Here is a 19,694-nt window from a genome sequence, read left to right as displayed (position 1 = left end):
GAAGAGAAACTAGAAGCACCCCTTGATCTCAGAGAGGTGAGTAATCAGCACATAGGATCTGTAAAACTCACCATCTCCAGTGGAGTCCACTCACTGGCTGTTGTAACAATTCCTTCAAGACCTTCTTTCCCACAACAATAACATTGAAAGCAAATCATCAAGCTGGGTTAAAACCTTTAGTCTGAGGTTCATGTTTAATTAGGCGCTGATCAGGAAAGCTGGGGAGGGACTTTTTAGGGTGTCAGGTAATGATAGGGGGAAGGGAACAAAAATAGAAATGGGGAGATTCAGATTGGATGTTAGGAAGAAGTTCTTCACCATGAGGGTGGTGAGACACTGGAACAGGTTGCCCAGGGAGGTGGTAGAAGCCCCATCCCTGGAGGTTTTTAAGGCCAGGCTCGATGTGGCTCTGACCAACTTGATCTAGTGTGAGGTGTCCCTGCCCATGGCAGGGGGGTTGGAACTAGATGAGCCTTGAGGTCCCTTCCAACCCCAACAATTCCATGATCCCCTGTCTACCCAAAACCCAACTACACCAGAAACCACCAGAACAAGTTTTGATGGGTGATAGGGAATCAAAGACTACTAGTCCATCCTCAACCCAAACCCATCACAACTTGTGTTTGTGGACGTAATTGTTGGCAGCATTACAGAAGAACCTGAGAATGCAGAGATATCTGACAGCCACAGGAGCTGCCAAAACTAAAAGAGAAACTGTACCTTGCAATGGCCCACACAACATTTTTATGGGATTCCATCCTGGCAAGTTTGGAGGTCAGAACTGCTCAGTAGGCCTGTTAATTAATTAGTACAACTCAGCAAATCAGCTTAATCCAGGCTGACAGTGTTGATGTTTGATCTGCAAACCCCCTGGATTTGTACCTTCGAATGGTCTGAAGCCAAAGTCTCTTTCTCTGCCCATAAAGTTTCTCTGCACCAAGCTGTGCAAAAGAAACTTTTTATGGACTGAGCTGAGAAATCACAGCTCAATTCTTGGTTGGTTCTAGTTCTTACTGTGATACATACTGCATTTTCCTGTCCTTGGTCATGGTTATTTTTAAATCATCTGATTGCTAGAAAACACTCCCTTCAAATCTGTTACTCTTCACTGCTCTAAAGAAGGCAGAGGGTTGAAAGCAATGGAGTGAATGAGAAGCACAAATTACAGCACCCAGGAACAACTCTATTTCCAATCACCCCACAGACAAAACCCCTCCAGAATAGATATGCCTCTCCCTTCCTGGGGAGGCACCCTAAGCAGCAACTACCAACTACTCAGCACTAACATTCCGAAACTGGGCCTTGGGACAGTAAAACCCACGGTCAAAGAGAGGATTTGGCTAAGTAGCTTTTCTCCTGATTGCCAGGGGAAGATTCCTGGGAAATGCTTCCAAGAAATCCCCTATTTTATCCAAACACTAATGTAAGTTGGCAGAAATAGAGTGGATATTGAGATTATGGGTGCCCTTAGTTCAGCCAGCCCAGTTCCCTGTGCCTCTTCCTGTCCAGCCTGACAGGACTGTGACATATGCTCAGCAGCTGTGGGGAAGAGAAGGGTCAGGAGACCTTAGGAGTCCTCTGCACCTCTCTAGCTGCTGGGGTGGATCTGCCCACCACAGCACTGGCATCACCACTAACTCCCTCAGCAGATAGAGAGGACAAAGTTGTTTGGGGAACAGAATCAAGCGGCCATTTCCCTGGCTGCCGATCTCAAAGCAGCAAGACAGAACAATAAAGGCAGAGTGATGCCAAACCTGAGAATTCCCCATTTCCCCATCTCCAAACAACAATTCGGCCAGTTGACTGCCACTACTCCCCATCTCCTACACTTCTCAGCAAAAAGCTGGGACATCACCTCCTGTAGTTTAACACCCAGAGGGGATGGTGGAAATTTCCCACTGTGGGAAATTGTGTCACTAAGCACACCTCAAATCAGATCAATGGTTTCACTTCCCTCTGCTTGACCAACACATCAGAGACTGCAACCTAACGTGCCCGTGCAGAATGGCAGTTCATAGGAAGGGTTAACACTGAGCTACTGCATTAAGAGCACAGAACAAAGAAATGGATTCAAACAAATTATTTTATTTTTTCAATCTAAAAGGAAGAAAAGAAGCCTATCAGTTTTAGATCTGGTAAAAGGGCTGACCTAAATTAACTAAGACCTTGATTATGTGGGAAATACCTCATGCTATCCAATTCATAGACAAATCCAGGCAGTATTGTAAGAGTTTACCATGAAACAGATAGGATTTAAAAGAGAGTATGAGGGATCTGGAAGGGAAGATGGTTCATTCATCTGTCAGTGTGAACTCTTGCACACCCACCTGTTCTCTTCCATGCAGCAACCCCCACTGTGCAAAGATGAGCCCATGCTTTGCACGAGCTAAAATTACAAGGGAAACACCTGCGTACGCCACACAAAGCACAGGACACAGCACAGTCAGAACAAGGTATGTCCCTGGGGCTTCTCTTGCAGCTCTGATGGCCTTCAACCCAGCTTTTCATGTCTGCTTTCCACCACACCTGTCAGTCCTTGACACACAGACAAAACTGGGACCTGCATCAGAAAAAAACCTCAGCTAAACCAGGATGAACCCCCAAAAATCAGTGGTGCTTCTCACCAGAGCCTGCATGGTTAGGCCATTAACAACTTATAGCATATTCAACACTAATGTCAACCAAGATCAGCAATGTAAAGTGCAGCTCACTGTCCTTAGAGCTAGGACACTGATGCCATTAAAGAACAAACACTGCTGTGTACGGGGAGGGAGGTCAGTATTCACTGCCAAAACCCTAACCACATTGGTAAGATCTGGAACAGGTCAGTGCAACGTGTGTACAAGACACCTCTTGCTTTACAACTCTGCTGATTCCTCAGCTCAGAACAAGCCTGTGTCAGAGAAGACAGCCCTGAGCAGAAACAGCATCTCTGCCAACCCAAACACAGGGCCCTGAGCTGGGCAGGTGCTTCCCTGATGTGAAAGACTAGCCAGATCTGACCAAATTTGTTTTCACTGAGTCAAGGCCTAGGGGTGGAAGCCAGCCCCAGTTAAGCTGTGACTGGTTCCAAACCCAAGCTCTAATCCAAACATCATTCCCTCCCATTAAGGAGAAAGCTCCTCCAGTCTCTGAACATTCCCATATGGGCAAACTCCAGGTTCAATGTAAACTGGGTAGCACAACACAAAAACAGATCCTGCATTTACCACTGCAACATCCCAAAAGCTCACACAGGCATTTTCAACCAAACCATAAGAAGGGCTTTGGTGCATTTCACCCCATAACGATCCTTCGACACTTCCAGCCCAAGATCCACCTAGCACTCATGAAAGGAAGTAAGGCTCTTTGTATGGATTTCAGCCCATTTTTGGCTGGGAGTGCCCTCCTTTCTCACCAGCCTTTGGATCACCCAGGTCCCCAAGGTTTGTTTCTTCTGACTTCTTATCATCAGCATCAAAAGTTTCAGGCCTGGCTGCCAGAGCCACAAATCCAAGGCATTAGCAGCCTTGGTTAAGCCAGAGTCAGAGCCAGCTGTGTTTGAGAAGCTCTGCAAGTCTTTCAGCTCCTTATAAAACTAAGCATGGAAAGCAAGGGATACAACTGATGGCAAGCCTCCTGGCAGTATTATAACCTAAGCCTTCTAGCCTTGGCAGGAAAACTAGTATTAAAAGCATCACAGAGTTCAGAGCTCAAACATTCTTAGTGTTACAAAGAGGAATTAGTCAGTAAGATGCAGCGTTGGGGCTGTATCAGCATCAGCCCAATCCAGGGACTCCTTTGCAACCTAGATAATGAAGTTTCCCCCAGTCTAAACCCTGTGTCAACGCCACAAGCAGGCAAGGCCTCTTTGTTGACAAGTTCTCTGATGTGGATCCCAGGACAGCCCTCAGGAATTGCTGAGAGACAGGGCAGCAGCAAGTAGCTTGGGCTGTGGAGAGGAAATGGCTGGAGTCACCAAAAGCTTGGGTACCATTAAACCAGAGTCACAAAGGGAATTGTCCAGGAGCGAAACCTGACTGCGGGGCTGTAAAGTTCCTATTTGCATAGAGGAAACAAACCCTTGCTCGGATTGTGGGGAAGCTGCAAATAAATCTCAGCTGATCACAATTTACCAGCAATCAGTAATCCAGTTCTGGGATCAACAGGTTTCTGCCAATCCCTAAAAGTGCACCAACTTCCAAATTTCACAGACAACATCCTGCAATAGCTGCTCAGGAGGCGCCAGAACCAGCAGCTTTTAGTAATCATTTCCATTCAGATAGATTCACTCTGCAGAGAAACCTGACCAACTTGCCCAGCAGGAAATAGCTACATGGGGTTCTCTGCTTAACTGCACTCTGTCAAGGAAAAGAAAGCAACAGAAAAACCCAGAAGTCCTGAGGGTCACATTCTTCAACTCACATGACAGCATTTAATGTCTAGTGAAATGAAACCAGAGTTATATATGGACAGAGGCAGCTCGAGGCAGGAATGCAGCAGACAATAGCAGCTGCAGAAAACGCCTTCCCTCTACCTGCCCAAGTTTGGATCTCCCTATGAGGAAACATGATGCTGCACATACAGTCCCAGGGCGCAGGCAAGCCTGAACGTGGTTCACCCCAGTGCCAAGTCAAGGGCAAAGGTTCCGATTCAGTTGCATTTTGCTCTAGTGCACCCTGAGGTAAAAGGGAGCTTTGGATGTGAGCCAGGAAAGCTTCAGGTCTTTTGTTTCCTGAAAATGGTTGAGGAGGGAAAGACCCTTGGCAGTTCTTGGGTCCCCTAAGAAAGCAAAGAGTGAAACTAGCACACGAGCAGGCAGGGGAGGTAAAAGGCAGCTTAGCAATTTAAAATTGATGTCATGGACTACATAAATTTGAACAGTGGAAGCAGCAGCACACAACACAGTTACACCCCAGGTTACCACCCTACACCCAGACTTCTCTCTTGACTGCACAGAAAAAGCTGATGCACAGCAGCTCTGAAAGCAAAGTGTTGCTGTGGCCTGTTACTTCCCTGCTTTCTCTAAAGGCCCCTCTGCACGGCATCTGAAGAGCTTTAGCATAAGGCAGAAAACTCCAGCAAGAACTGGATCTAGCAAAAGGGACACTCTGCAACAAATCCTTCACCATCTAGCTAAAGAATATGTGTTGGTGAGGAGGTGCTAATGGGGAAACTAAAACCCAGATAATGTCTTTTCCTCCCCCCAGTAAATCCATTTTTCCCAACAGCCAGGATGGGGACAGCAAGTGCTCTGGCAAGCTTCCTTTTGTGCAGCATGAGCTCCCTGGAGACAATCTGATGAGAAGCTGCTGGTGGAAGCTCCACACTGATTTGTTACAAGAATATAAAAACCTCAGTCTCCTGAACAGACTCCAGAAACTTTTTCCAACTTGATGCTTCTCAGGTTACCCAGCTTTTTATGCTAGAACCATTAAAGCAAGTGAATGAAGGATGACTCTAGTCACCCCTGTCTGTCTGTATTTTTTTTGCAAAAATGGAAAGTGCAATCATTCCTAATCCTCCAGACATATGTACATACCTGATGGGCATCTCCAGAGGGCACTATGTAGGCTTGGATAGGCTCCTGGACATACTTGGGACTCTTCATCACCTGCCTCAGTTGCTTCAGCAGCTCTGTTGTAATTTTGGGACTCATCTTCCTACCTGCAACTAAAGCAAAATAAAAATTCTAGAGACTGTCCAGTCATCCCAGGCCACTCACAGGCACAAGTTGGAGGACACCAACACTGGAAATTTCCCTTGCAGACAACTGTGTTAACATCATTTCTCCCAGGCAGACAGCACCAGAACAAGAGGACACAGTCTCAGGCTGAGCCAGGGGAGGTTTAGGCTGGATGTTAGGAAGAAGTTCTATACAGGAAGAGTGATTGCCCATTGGAATGGGCTGCCCGAGGAGGTGGTGGAGTCACCATCGTTGGAGGTGTTCAGGAGGAGACTTGATGGGGTGCTTGGTGCCATGGGTTAGTTGTTTAGGTGGATTGGATTGGTTGATAGGTTGGACGCGATGATCTTGAAGGTCTCTTCCAACCTGGTCTGGTCTGGTCTATTCTATTCTAGTCTATTCTATCATCCCTTCGAGCCCAGAGTCTTTCCTGTCTTGTCACTTCACTTATGTTCCTTGAGAATGAAGGATCAGGTTGATGCCGAAAGTCAAAGCTGGTCTGTTCAGTAAAGGACCTTTCCCATTTGGTGAAGGACGGGCATGCTCAAGGGTGTCACACACAAGCTGAACACACTTGACAACCCTTCTTGCATGTGGATAGCACCAGAACCAGAGCACCTCAGACCTGTTCCCTGACAGCCAAGAAAGGTCTCAGCATGTGATGTTGATAGTCCCAAGAACCCACAGACCAGATGTAGCCCCACCTATCATGTGGACAGAGAGAAACCTTCACTTTTTTTCACTCTAGGGGTAGAGATACTGTGGCTTGTGCGCCAAAGGAACACAGGCTGCTGGGACAGCAAGCCATGCGTGTCAGTGACTCAGAACTGGGACAGTGAGAAATGCAATTATTACAAGTTTCACTCTAGCCCAGGGTTTCATAGTGAATTGGTGACCAGATTAACTCAGGCAAAAGAAATCTGCTTCCAAGGACATACACAGTGATGCACTCACTGGCCATATTTACTTCTGAGCTGCATGTGAGCTCACCTACACAAAAGCAGAACAGGAGGGAAAGCCCACTGAGCTCTCAAGTGACTGCCAGGGCATTGGTAGGAAGGCTTAAGGGAGCCTTCTCTAAAGACCTTTGGCAAATAAATGCTCTGCAGATCTCAGCACATGTCAGGCAGGCAGTGGTGGGGCACAGTGTGAATGGAAGACAGCAGATCAGAGGGCAGTGGTCAGTTGTCTTCCCTTGCTGTGGTTTTGCAACAAATTTGTCTTTGGCATTGCAGTGAACATCAGGCTCTCAATTTGCTGCTTAGAAACCATCAACAGGCAGGGCCCACTGTGAGCACCGTGTAGTGATGCACCAGGCCAAGCTGCCATGCTGGCAAGAGTGAAGGCTGCAGTGGAAGGCACTGACCGAGTGCAGGGGAGGTTCAAGCTGTGAGGGAGGTCAGGCATGAAAGTCCATGAAAATCAGGCAACCTGAACCTCTTCAAAAGTTCCTCATCTTTTCTTTACTTACATCTCCAAAGGGTGCCCAAAGCAGAGTAATTCTCCTCCCAGCTGTCTACCTTTCACATTTCTAAGATCATGCTGGGATCTTACAACTTCAATGCTGCCACTTTCCAGGGCAAGGTGTGTAGGCTCTGTGCTGCTGGAATGGCATGCTATGCAGTATTTTGTTTTGACCAGTTCATTTCATGGCTCGTTTCACAAACAGATCATAGATGGGAGAAGCACGTAGCATTCAAGTTTCAAACATGTTTTGCTTCTCCAGGCACTTATTTGATTTACACTTTAGTAACTACGAGGAGCCCCAAGTGCCATTACAGTTTTATGCCAAAACGCAATTAAGACACAGTCCCTGCACTGTGATGTTTGCCATCTAAATAGGAACTCAGAAAAGCTGCCTCCATTTCACAAGCCATAGGAAGACATGATTTGACCAAGGTCAAACGGCAGCACCATGACCAAGGCAAGAAATTAATCAAGACCTGATTCAGTTGGATGCAAACATCTCAACCCAAGATCACCATTCATACATCTAGACCTACGTGTGACTGTCTGCCCACAGGTACACTTGTTTAAAACTCAGACCGCAAGAAGCAAATTAAGCTCAAAAATCACCACCCACTAAATCCTCAAATTGGTATCTTGACTGCAGTGCCTTTGCTGGGATTAGACTACACCTCAGATTTATTTCCAGGACACATTTCATAGCTTTATACAGTGTTTGCAGGCTACACTGAACTTTATTACACGGTGATCGTTTCTGTCTGTCCTTGGTAACGCTCTGCTGTAACATTCTGTAACATTGATGCTGATTTATGTTCATACAGAAAAAAACCCCAAACAACACAAAGGAGAGAGAGCAACAACATAGTGACTAGCCAGCAGAAAAGAATCTCCTTCTACAAACTCAGAAGGACACAGCTTCCTTTCTTGACCTGTGCTTTGTCTCCAGAATCCTGGAAGGCTCATTTAAATAGGCAAAAAATGACAAGGCTTTGCCTTTTAATAAAGCTGCTTGCTGACAGCTATGGTTTTCTTAGCAGGCAAGAATTTCAAGGACAAAAAAAAGTAATTTACAATGTACTCTCACTGTTGAAAGATTTGCTTGTGATATTACAAACACAACTAAGCTAGATAAACAACAAAACCCATACTAAGGAAGACATCTATTTGAGATAACCCCTGTAGAATAAGAAATCACTTGAAAAAATCCTCACAAACTTTCCAATTAAAATTGTTCTTTAGCTTCCAGAGAAATAGAGCTATTTTCTCACAGATCTTTGGTAGGCATTTACTCTGGTCCCTCTATAATTTTTAACAGGTGACTTTTCATTTCTTGGCCATAATTATAAGCCTCTGTAAAGTTAAACCAGCTCCTCTATCATTATTTAATCACTCCAGTGATTAAAACCAAACAGCTGAAATCAAGGTAGCAGCTTTAGCAATGCACTAAGCAGAGCCATTTCCTGTCCTAGTTTTTTCAAAGGTATCAAACTGCTGGTTACCTGCCTCTGTAGATCCCCACGTCTGGATGCCTCTTGCCTCTGTTCACACAAGATACCATTCAGCTCTTAGCTTGGCCTTCATAAAACTCTACTGTGCCTGAGAAAGCAAAGGGCAAAAATGATAGAACTAACAAACTTTGCCCCCCATAAAACATTTATTCCCCAACAAAGAGCTGAAAATGCATTGACACTGCATTCCACTAGAAAGATTAGAGATACACTGAGGGTGAACCATGGGGGGGGGAGGAACATCACAAGGGCTTGTCATTTGCTTGTCAAGACTGACAATTAGATCTTGCCAGGGTCTGCTGTTTTACACCCATGTTTTCATTCTGCCCAGAGGCCACACCCCATTTTACAGATGGCAAAACTAAGGCAAAGCAGAAGTAACGTGCACTGCAGCATGATGACAAGTGGACCCCAAAATCTGTCAATCTCTAGACACGTATTATCTATAGTCCATTCGGGTTTAAGTCTTCCAAGAGCCCATGCCACATTCTGCCTTGACAGCATCTCCATCACGCATGCAGGGCAAAGAGGGACCACGAAAATGCTGCCAGAGGAACCAGACACCTCCCTCTGCCTTCCACGTGGACAGAGACTGATAGGATGCTGCAACCCCAGGCGCCAGCACCGGGGAGGCTCGGGGACACCAGCCCCGTTGTGTCAGTGTGTGCGTCAGTGCCACGGCGGGGGTGGGAAGCGTGGACAGGAGGTCAGGCTACATCTGGGTCTGCCTTTGGCTGCTGTGTTAGACCACCCTGAGCGTTTATGTCCTGTTTGCTTCACACAGGCTCATCCTCTTGCTGATTTCCTCTTCGTTTTGTCTTTTATGAATGAAGTTGTTCAATGAGCAGGTAAGCTTCCATTTTAAGAGCCTCACAGCCAGGCCTCTGTGGCCTGGGCTGGCAACGTGTAATGAGTCACAAACCCCACCGCTTGCCTCCCAAATTGCATCCCAAATTCACCGAAACCCTCCAGCCTAGCCTGCTCCCACTCAGCCAAATGCCTCATAGACGGGTGACGAAGACACTCGGGCCTGGAGACCCCGACTGGGCCCGGAGGCCCTGCCAGGGTCCAGCTAACAGAGCCGGAAGGGGAGGCCGTGCCTAGGTCGTGCCGAAGCCCCCGCGGCCGCGCCCTCACCTAGACTGAACCTCCTCTGCCACTAACCCGGCAGCACCCACCGGGGCCTGCCCCCGCCCCGCGGTCCTCACCTGCCGCCCGCCCGCCCGCGTCCGCCGCTGCGACGTCGGCGCTCACGTGGGCTGCCGCGGCCATCCGCCGTTGACGTCGCGGTGACGTCACGGGGGAGCCGGCGGCGCGAGGCGGTGAAGCAGCGCCGGCAGCGGGACTGGGAGCCGGACGCGCACTGCGCGCAGCGTTCCCGCCGGCACCCCGCCGCCGCCGCACTGCCCAGCCCAGCGGGGCCGTTCTCCTGGGCCCAGCGGGGACGTTCTCCCTGTCCCTTCCCATTCTCCCGCCCCGGCCGCTCGCAGCCCGGTGCTCGGCGCAGTCCCCGCCGGACGAGCCCGGACAAGGATCTGAGGGCGGAGGATTCCGTCTTCCGGGAGAAGAGGGACAAAGACGGGGTGAAACGTAGGGCAGGCCGAGTGTGTTGCAACCGACCGGGAAGCGTAGGCGTTTGGCGGCTGCCCGTGCCTCCCACCGGGTAAAAACGGAGCGGAGTGAATCGCCGGGTCCCAGAGCCTGGGTGTGCATTCTCCTCTGATCCGCTTGCCTCTTCCAAACAGACCATCTGGAGCGGGGATTTGAGCTTTCCGGCTCCGCGCCCTCCTCACCCCGCGCAGCTCTGTCGGCCTCCGGCCTCGCTGGTGTTTTGGAGCTGCTTGAGACCGGGAGGAGAAGGAGACAGGGCAGGGCCGGAGGTGCTGGGGTAGCTAATGTGAGCCCTAGCACCAAACTGACAGACTTGAGGTAGCCCGTAGCTTGGTGTCTGGTGCTGAGCACAGCTCCAGGAAAATGTCGGGACTCCTGTGACTTTGCCTAAAGCCTCATCAGAAAGCGCGCCGTCTGCTTTTCAAGATAAATTGCCACATCTGTAAGGGAGAAGGGTCATATTTGTAAGAAGAGTGAGTGCAACTGCTGTGAAGTCTGGCCATTTACAATGGCTGCTCCCTAAGGAAAATAAATACATGCCACTACTCTCCTCTGCCCCGGCAGAATTTTTACAGGTGCGTTGTAAGTCATTGCCAAAACCAGGAGGCCGTTACAGAAACCAAAATATCACCACCAAGAAAGGTTGCAACAAAAGCAAATAATCTGCTTTGTAACTGTGTCCAGGCTGAAGGGGTTCACTTTGCAGCAGTTGGTACCCCGGGGACCTTCCAGCTCACACATGGTGACAATGCTGCAGCCATCCCTCTTCTATGGAGTTCATCAGTGCACCCAGTGTAACTATGACTGCAGAGGATGAAGAGAGGAAAAAAAATGTGCTTGATGGGATCCATGTTTGTTCAGTGCCTTCCATGCACCATGGGCACTCGGTAGGAGAGTACTGGAGCGCTAGTGATCAGGACTGGTGGAGCAGGAAGAGTTTTTCTTTCCACATTCATCTCTTTGGGTGAAGTTAATTGCCATTTCACAATTATTCTCACCCCATCTTCCAGCCTTGCTCACAAACTATTTATACAATCCCAGCAGTGTGGGACAGAAAGGTCTATTTAAGTCATCACATCACTGTCCCCCTCAGGGTAAACTGCAGCCATGTTTTGCATTTGTATTACAGACCACATTATGCTCACACTGCAGAATATTTGCTGAGAAGATTAATTTCTTGGAAACCAGCCAGAATCCAGCAATGCTCACACTAAAGCACATGCCAGGTTTAAAAGCACCGCAACATTGGCATGATGACCATGGAGATCACTTGCTGATGGTGAACTCCGCAGCTGAATCCAATCAGGGTTGTAAAATGGTCCTTTCATAATAATACTTGGGGTCGGATTTTTGCATTTGGCTGCAGCTCTTAACAGAAGGTTGTGGAGAGCTGCACCTGCTGGAGCTCTGCGCTGGCCCAAGGAGGGATGGATCAGTCCAAATCATTTCAAATGTTCATCATGTGTCTTTCTACCTCACAAAGTCATGCTGCACCACAAGGATGCCTTTTACTCCCCTGTGCTTCCTGGCTTGTGCACGTTGTACCCAAGTGGACAGGAGACCATGGAATGGTCCACAATGCTACACACTGACTTCCCATGGGCACAGCTAAGGGTGTCTGGCCTCTTCCCTTCTTGCTTTGCAGACTTGGTGGTTTGGCTGAATTCAGGACAGTGGCTAAATGCAAGGTAATTTTACTGCCTGTGCCAGTGTGGTTGTTTGTTTGAGTATTTTTTGCCAGTGAATCATTATTAAATCAGTTTGGGTTAGCTAACGGATCGTGGGAGCAGCAGAAATCAAATACAGTGAGGAAAGAAAATACATCTCCTATGTGGGAGTGCAGCTTGGGGAGTGGAGTGCCCACAGCTTGTAATAATCAGGCTGCTCACAGAGCCCAGCATACCAGGGAAAAGACAGGTCAGGGAAAGCTCAGCATCTCCGTTGACCCTGCCTCCTTAATTCCTCCAGGTCTGGAGATGCCATCCTGCCTGTCCACAAACAGTCTGAGGACAGCAGGTGCAACATGAGAACAGACCTGTTCTGCCTCCTGTAGTTCCCCTACAATCCCAGAGTGAGAAGGGAGCAAACCTTTGATTAATTTTCTCTAGCTTGGTCCCAGCTCAGGGCAGGAATAACAAGTGCCACTGTGGACAGACTATCAATGTGATATTGATCTCTCTCTCTCTAATTTAACGTGAAATAATTTAAGCCACCACTGAAAACATCTTACTGCATTGTTTGGTGACCAAGACATGTCCCCATTCTGTCTTCCTGATGAAGATCTTGATTTAATAACGCTTTAAAAAAAAAAAGTCTGCATTCCCATCTCCTAAAAATGTGCTAAAGGAAGCAGAAAATAGAAGGGAAAACAGTGCAAGATCCTTTTAGTTGCTACTGAGTGCCTGGTATTGCAGAGCCATATTGTGAAGCCTTCTGTGCCCAAAGGTGACTCCTAACTGGTTCTGACTCATTGAGCACTAAAATTTAGACTAATTTATTTCCCTTCCTGGTTGAATTAATAATGGCAAACTGATGAGTATTCTGCATAAGAACCTCATTTCAGAAGTGTAGTCTTGTAAGAAAAGATGTATTCAGGCCAGACATCTGATTATGCTTGTGACAGGTTCTCTGCAGTAAACAGACATTTTACAGGTGGAGGCGTGACTGTGCCACATGGACTGGTGTCCTGCCTGTCTGCAGAGATCTAGATCTAAGCACTGTGTGCATCCCATTACCACCAGTGGCCTGACTCAGCAGGACCATTGTTAAGCCTCTGGATGAGCCCTGGCGGGGGGAGTCTGAGGTGGATGGGGGACTGGTGCTGAGACATGGCCCCTGTGTGTGGAGGCTGTTGGGTGCCCTGGCTGAACAAGGCAATGGATTTCTGCTAAAGGCTTTGGCCGGATGAGCACAGGAGGCAGCACAATTTATTTCATTTGAATAATACATGACTAATATGTTAAATAAGAGAAAGTGGAATGAGCTTTCCAGTTAAGCCAAAATGTTTTATGCTTCTTTCCTGGGCGTTCTGGGTCTCTAGGAAGCTTTGAAGTGGCCTTAATGAACTTGCCAATGTAGATAATGTAAAACACTTTAATAATTAATTTATCAGGCAGTGCTGTCTATGATATATAATGTGAAATGGTTAGAGATGAAACTGTCCTTTCTAAGGGGCTGTTTGATCTCAGCTAAAATGGTGCACATTCTGTTAGGAAAGGTATTCTAAGAAAGCACTTCAGTCTACCTTGCTTTAATTAAATTGTCCTAGTTGTGCTGTCTCTTACATTCTTACAAAGCTGTGTTTGCATCAGATCACAAAAGAGAGAGGCAAGGTAGAAAGATCTGACAAGTAGCAACCAAAATTGCCTGAGACCAACCCTACTAAGTGACACAGCCATTAACTCTGTTGTAATCTTGATCTGTATCAAGTGATCGAGACCGGAAATAAGCCATAAAAGAACTCCTTTTATCTTATCAACCCTCCTAAGTCCATGATACCTTTATTGTGGTTGTAACTTTCATTTCACTGACCTTCTCCTATTGGGCACCTGTGAAATTTAGACTGTTAACATTAGCCCTGCCCACCTAGAGCAAGCCCACAGCCTTTTCAAAATGGGAGCTGTCTGGCACCTTGGTGAGACCGTGGTGCCAGAGGCCAATCCAGTAACCAGTCTGCAACTGCAGCACACCACTTGTCCCCTGAAAGCAACCATCAGGATGCTGTGGGAGACAGCAACAGGAAACAAGGAATTATATCACAGGACTGAGCATCTATAGCTCTTACCCTGGACAGGGGATGCTACAGCTCAGGTCATGCTTAACCTAGATTTTAGGTCACAGTGTCCTACTAGCCTGGGACATCTGGACACTGGACAGGAGAAAAGATGCTCCCAGCTCTGCTTTCCCACCCCAGGATCTGGAGTCACTGGCACTTCATGGTTCTCCCATGGCCATAGTCTCACAGTGCTGCAGCCTTGACACTGCTTCTAAGCCATGAAACATCTTGGGAGACCCACAGGAGGTCCAACGTGGGTCCAGAACACACTTTACGAGGTTGTACACATGGCTGAAGAGCTTCTGTGCCAACAGCACTGGGATTGCCCAGACAATAACTGACCACTTGTGGTTGTGTTTTGTAGGGGCTGTCCTGCAAACCTTTACGTGAAAGTTGTTTTACTCACAAAAGCCCTGCCACGAGTTTGGCTGCATTCCTGCCTCTCTACTGGATCAGCAAGGTCACATCCTCCCAGCCTGGTGGCACACCTCTGTCCATGTGGGAGAGAGCAAGGATTTTCAACTCCAGCTTTCTTCCTTTTTACACCCTAGAAAATTACCTAACGGCAGTTAATGCCAGTGTTTTGGTTGCATATAACGGCACTGCTGTAATGTGCCAAGGCAAGGAAGGGCCTGAGAATGGTGCAGCAGGAAGTTGTTTGTATTTTAAGCTCTCAGCTCTGAGTTAAGTGGAGGTTTCAAACATGTGGCATGAGTTCTTTTGGATCCTGTTTAAAATAAATTTGGTGTGTTTGGAAACAGTGAAACTAGAAACGGCAACAACAAATGGCGTGTTTGGGGGAAAAGATAGCAAGGAGAGAAGAAACAAGCCTATCTTGAGATCTTATCTTAGTTTTTCTTGGGAGGACAATTTATCCAGCCAGTACTGGAAGTTGATCATGGTTGGGTGGTTCCCAGCAGCTGCATTTGGAAAGGAAAGGGAGGCAGCAGCAGGCCAGGTAGATATCTGAGTACTTCCACGTCTGCTCTTTTCAGTCAAATACCAGATGTTAGGACTTCACTTGTAAACCTTTAACGACAAGGATGAAAATGAAATGTTTGCTAAGCTCTCTGCCTAGCTCTCTTTCAACACCAAACTGCACACACATCTCTGCTCACCTGCACTCGCCTGTTTGCAAGTGAAATGTGAGCCTTGTGGCCATTTCCAGGACTTTAGTTTTCCCTTGCCTATTCTAGGAGGAAAAATGGTGGGAAAAGCTAGATCTAATGCATGCAAAAGGGACCATGGTGGTCACTGGTGCCCTGTTAAGTGCCTTGGGACATCATTTATTCAGCTTGCATAAAACTCTACACTGTTGAGGAAGTATATCCTGATGAATTCCATGTATTTATGGATATATTCCATATTTAAATATGAAAATGATGCTTATTGCACAAAAGAGACTTTTATTTGGCTCACATGATGTCATTCTTTCTCTAAGTTTTCACAAGCAAAAACAGTAACAGGGTGCAGCGACCTGCCTGTGTTTTGGACCAACATCTGGGAAGCATTTTTATCACAGAAGTTTTCCTTATCTACTCTGGCAATAAAACTAATGAAGCAGGTGTCTAAGTGGAGGGCCATGCCCAGAAAATGGTGGTGAATGGTGCCACATCCAGCTGGCAGCCAGTCACTAGTGGTGTCCCCCAGGGATCAGTGCTGGGCCCCATGCTCTTTAATAGCTTTATCGATGATCTTGATGAGGGCATTGAGTCCATCATCAGTACATTTGCAGATGACACCAAGCTGGGGGCAAGTGTTGATCTGTTAGAGGGTTGGAGAGCTCTTCAGAGGGACCTTGACAGGCTGGACAGATGGACAGAGTCCAAGGGTGTGAGATTTAACACATCTAAGTACCGGGTTCTACACATTGGCCACAGCAACTCCATGCAGTGCTACAGGCTGGGGTCAGAGTGGCTGGAGAGCAGCCAGGCAGAGAGGGACCTGGGGGTACTGGTTGATAGTAGGCTGAACATGAGCCAGCAGTGTGACCAGGTGGCCAAGAAGGCCAATGGCATCCTGGCCTGTATCAGTATGGCCAGCAGGAGCAAGGAGGCACTGGTTAGGCCACACCTTGTGTACTGTGTCCAGTTCTGGGCCCCTCAATTTAAGAAGGACATTGAGACTCTTGAACGTGTCTAGAGAAGGGCAATGAGGCTGGGGAGAAGCCTCAAGCACAAGCCCTATGAGGAGAGACTGAGGGAGCTGGGGCTGTTTAGCCTGGAGAAGAGGAGGCTCAGGGGAGACTTTACTGCTGTCTACAACTACCTGAAGGGAGGTTGTAGCCAGGTGGAGGTTGGCCTCTTTTCCCACCAGCACCAGAACAAGAGGACACAATCTCAGGCTGTGCCAGGGGAAGTTTAGGCCGGATGTTAGGAAGAAGTTCTTCAGAGAAAGAGTGATTGGCCATTGGAATGTGCTGCCCAGGGAGATGGTGGAGTCACCATCACTGGAGGTGTTTAGGAAGAGACTGGATGGGGTGCTTGGTGCCATGGTTTAGTTGATTAGATGGTGTTGGATGATAGGTTGGACTCGATGATCTCAAAGGTCTTTTCCAATATGGTTAATTCCTATTCTATTCTATTCTATTCTATTCTATTCTATTCTATTCCATTCCATTCCATTCCATTCCATTCCATTCCATTCCATTCCATTCCATTCCATATCTGTGAGAGGTCTGGGACTCTCTGAGACCCTGTCTATGATATTTCAGGTCTCTGGACACTGCTGTCCTGAGATCCAGCTGCAGAAAAGAACCCTGGATTTTTCAAGTTAGCTGTTTTCCTTAAAACAAAAGCTCATTATGTTTGATTAGTTGTTTTTATCTTTGAAGCCATGTCTCCACATGAGGAGCCAAATAAACTGGGCTGATTTTGTTTTTCTCGAATGAAACATGAAATGTGAGAAGCTGCAGAGAAGTTTGGGGGCTGTTGCATCCCTGTCAGATCAGCTGCTTGGCTTGTAGCAACTCAATATGGAAAATATTTACTCAAAACTCTGTGCAGGCGAAATCATGAGCCTACAAAAGCAAATGAAGTATTGAAAAGGGTCTCTGTAGAAAGGTGGTGCATATCCAGGGATGCTCCTTGCCTGCAACTTTTCTGCCATGCACTGATTATGTTACCACCAGCAGGAAATCATTACTCTTGGGGTCCTGTTTGGGGTCCTTTCTGCAAGACACGTGGGTCCTGACAGTGCTCTGTGCTTGGGGTCTCTGCCGTGTGGGGTGGCAGTTGCTGGAAAACAACGTGAGACCAGACCTCCAGCCACAAATGCTGCCACCTGCAACCACTGGCCTTCATCTGGCAGCATTTGTGGAAAATGAAAAGCACCATTTTTACATTTTAAAATCTGTCTGTACAAACAGACCTTCACTCAGACAGAGCTCTGCCTCCTCCCACATCTTGCCAAGTGCAATATCACCGCCAGTGCTTCCTGGCTGCAGGAGCTGAGCTCCACTCATACAGGAGGAAAGATCTGCTGCTTCTTTCCTGTTCCTGTTTGCATCCCTTGCTGCACTTGAAATGTGCTGTATCCTGAGTTATTCTTAAACAAGCCCTCCCATTGTTTGAGTCGTGGATTATGAATTCTGTCCCTTTGAAAAAATATGACCCATGCTATGGAAAAGTGAGAATGATGTTAAGCCTGCCCAAGGTACTCACAATTGTGACATACAGGAAAAGGATGAGTGCTTTGCGCTGTCCTCACAAATGAAGCCACAGGAAGGAGGTGTGACAGGACAAGTGGGCAAGCTGCTGGGAAATGTCCACAGTTCCTGATGCTGCACTGGCTCAATTTACACCCTCGCCCTGCCTTTCCATTGACTGAAAATGTTCCTTACAAAAGCCTCCTCTGATACTGAAAACCTTGTCTCTGATAAAAGGGGGATTTTCAATATCTAACACCAGTGATTCAGGCTTAATTTGTGACATTTGTGTCATGACATCTTCTGCTGAGCAGAACTGGATGAAACAAGGACAAGCACTGGTCCTCTGCATGTCTCTCCACAATAGCATTGCTCCTTTATTCTCATCACTAATGCCAGCTGAGTGTTTGCAGGAGTTGCTGATGGAGACCAAAAGTGCTTCTCTGATGGCTGCAGTCTTCTCTCCAGGATGCCATTACCAGCCACACACAGAGGGTGTATTTTGCTGGAGCCAGGTAAAAAGCCTGGTGTGGGCAGGCACTGAGCATCCCTGGGCACAGTCTGCAGTCTGGAGCATTTGGTGTTTGCTGCTGGGGCTCTGCATTGTCCCTACAGTCACTCAGCCTTTTGTCCTCCCAGGCTCCCTTTCAGCCCACACTCACTGCCACAGCCATGTTACCCTTTGCTGAGCTCCTTCCCTTGGCCTCTTGCTCCTGGAGGCTACTATCATGTGCAAAAAGGAAGAAGGCGACAAAACAAGCACAGCCAGGATTCACGTAACGTTGCTGCAGCCCTGCCAGGAAACAGACTGTAAAAGTTCCTGTATTTAAAGCTGGGAGATGAGTTTTATTGTTAGGAGTTGTTATAGCAACCCGAGGTGCCAGAGAGTAATACACGCTCAGCGCATTGCAACAGACTCTGACAAGTTCAAGGCTGTTGCCTTGCTGCTAAATCTCGTTGCCAAGGCAATGCAACATAAGGCAAGAGCCTAGAGAAATGAATACTGCTGACAGCTCGTGCCAGCAGGCTCCCTGATTAAAAGTAATTTTGAAAGTAATGTTAACTTAAAGAGTGAAGCAACAGAAGGGAAAGAGAAGCGTGGAAATGGAGGAGAGGGTCCAGAGGAGGAGCAAGGGGTTAATGTCAAGCAACAGGTAAAGGAAAGCTTCCAATTACAAAACAATGTGGTTGAATTGGATGTCTTAGCTTGTAATGCAAGAACTGTGCCACATTTCTGGAGGGAGTGAAAAATAAAATGACAAAGTTCTCATTTTTTGCATTTGTTTAACTTGTGCAGTACTGCTGTGGTTTGAATGGGAGCTTTGGCTTTCGCCCAGTGGTGCTGACAGCAAAAATCGTTTTGTCAGTAAATTTGTTCAGTGACGCAGGCATTGTTGCTGCTGTAGTGAAATCCATGAAGTAGCTCAGTTAACTTCCAATTTCATGTTCATTTCCAGCCTTTTAAAACATACTCCATGGCAAAATGTTGGTTGGAAAAGAGATGAAGCTGCAAGCTGATTATTCTCCTCTGACTATGATTCACTCTTAATGTTGACAGTATGCTCTGACTTGAAGGAAGAGTACTACCCCACCAGGACCACAGAGTCAAAACAGATGAACAGCTCTGAAGAAACCAGGTAATTAAGTTACTTTCAACTATCAATACAGTATTTTGATATGTGCTATGGGGCACTAGGGTACTAAAATGCAAGTCCTACTGAAGTGTCTCAAACAGGTACACAACAATCTCAGGTGGACTTGTTGACTTGTCAATTGATTTGTGAAAAAAGGCATACTATTTCTTAAACCATTACCATAGGGATATTCTGATCCACTCCTACTTATGACCCATGCATTTTACATTTTCATGGACTATCCATAGCTAAAAATGACCTTTTATTTTCCTGCTCAAAAGACTATGCCATCATGTGCATCTTGCAGTGTAGCAGCAGCGTGCAGCAGTACACCTGAGATCACGACATGCCCTATGGAGGAGTTTGTTCTTCCGGCATCTGCTGTGGA

The 19,694-nt window shown here is 47.2% G+C and overlaps 1 protein-coding gene across 1 annotated transcript in view; it reads right to left on the bottom strand.

The window, feature by feature from the left end:
* Window positions 1-9,905, bottom strand: part of XPNPEP1 (X-prolyl aminopeptidase 1) — a 34,982-nt gene extending 25,077 nt beyond the window's left edge. Inside the window, exons 1-3 of the mRNA XM_068139409.1 lie at window positions 9,849-9,905; window positions 8,632-8,728; window positions 5,522-5,652 (exon numbers count right to left, since the gene is read on the bottom strand). Of these exons, the coding sequence (XP_067995510.1) occupies window positions 5,522-5,638 (117 nt within the window). The 5' untranslated portion in view covers window positions 5,639-5,652; window positions 8,632-8,728; window positions 9,849-9,905. The remainder of the gene's footprint in view (window positions 1-5,521; window positions 5,653-8,631; window positions 8,729-9,848) is intronic.
* Window positions 9,906-19,694: the final 9,789 nt, after the last annotated feature.

This window comes from Melanerpes formicivorus, unplaced genomic scaffold (assembly GCF_026170545.1).
Source record: "Melanerpes formicivorus ecotype bairdi unplaced genomic scaffold, bMelFor1.0.p_v2 SCAF_6, whole genome shotgun sequence".
NCBI classification, from domain to species: domain Eukaryota; kingdom Metazoa; phylum Chordata; class Aves; order Piciformes; family Picidae; genus Melanerpes; species Melanerpes formicivorus.
Note: the sequence above shows the minus strand (reverse complement) of the source record. Positions and strands in the feature narration are given on the sequence as shown.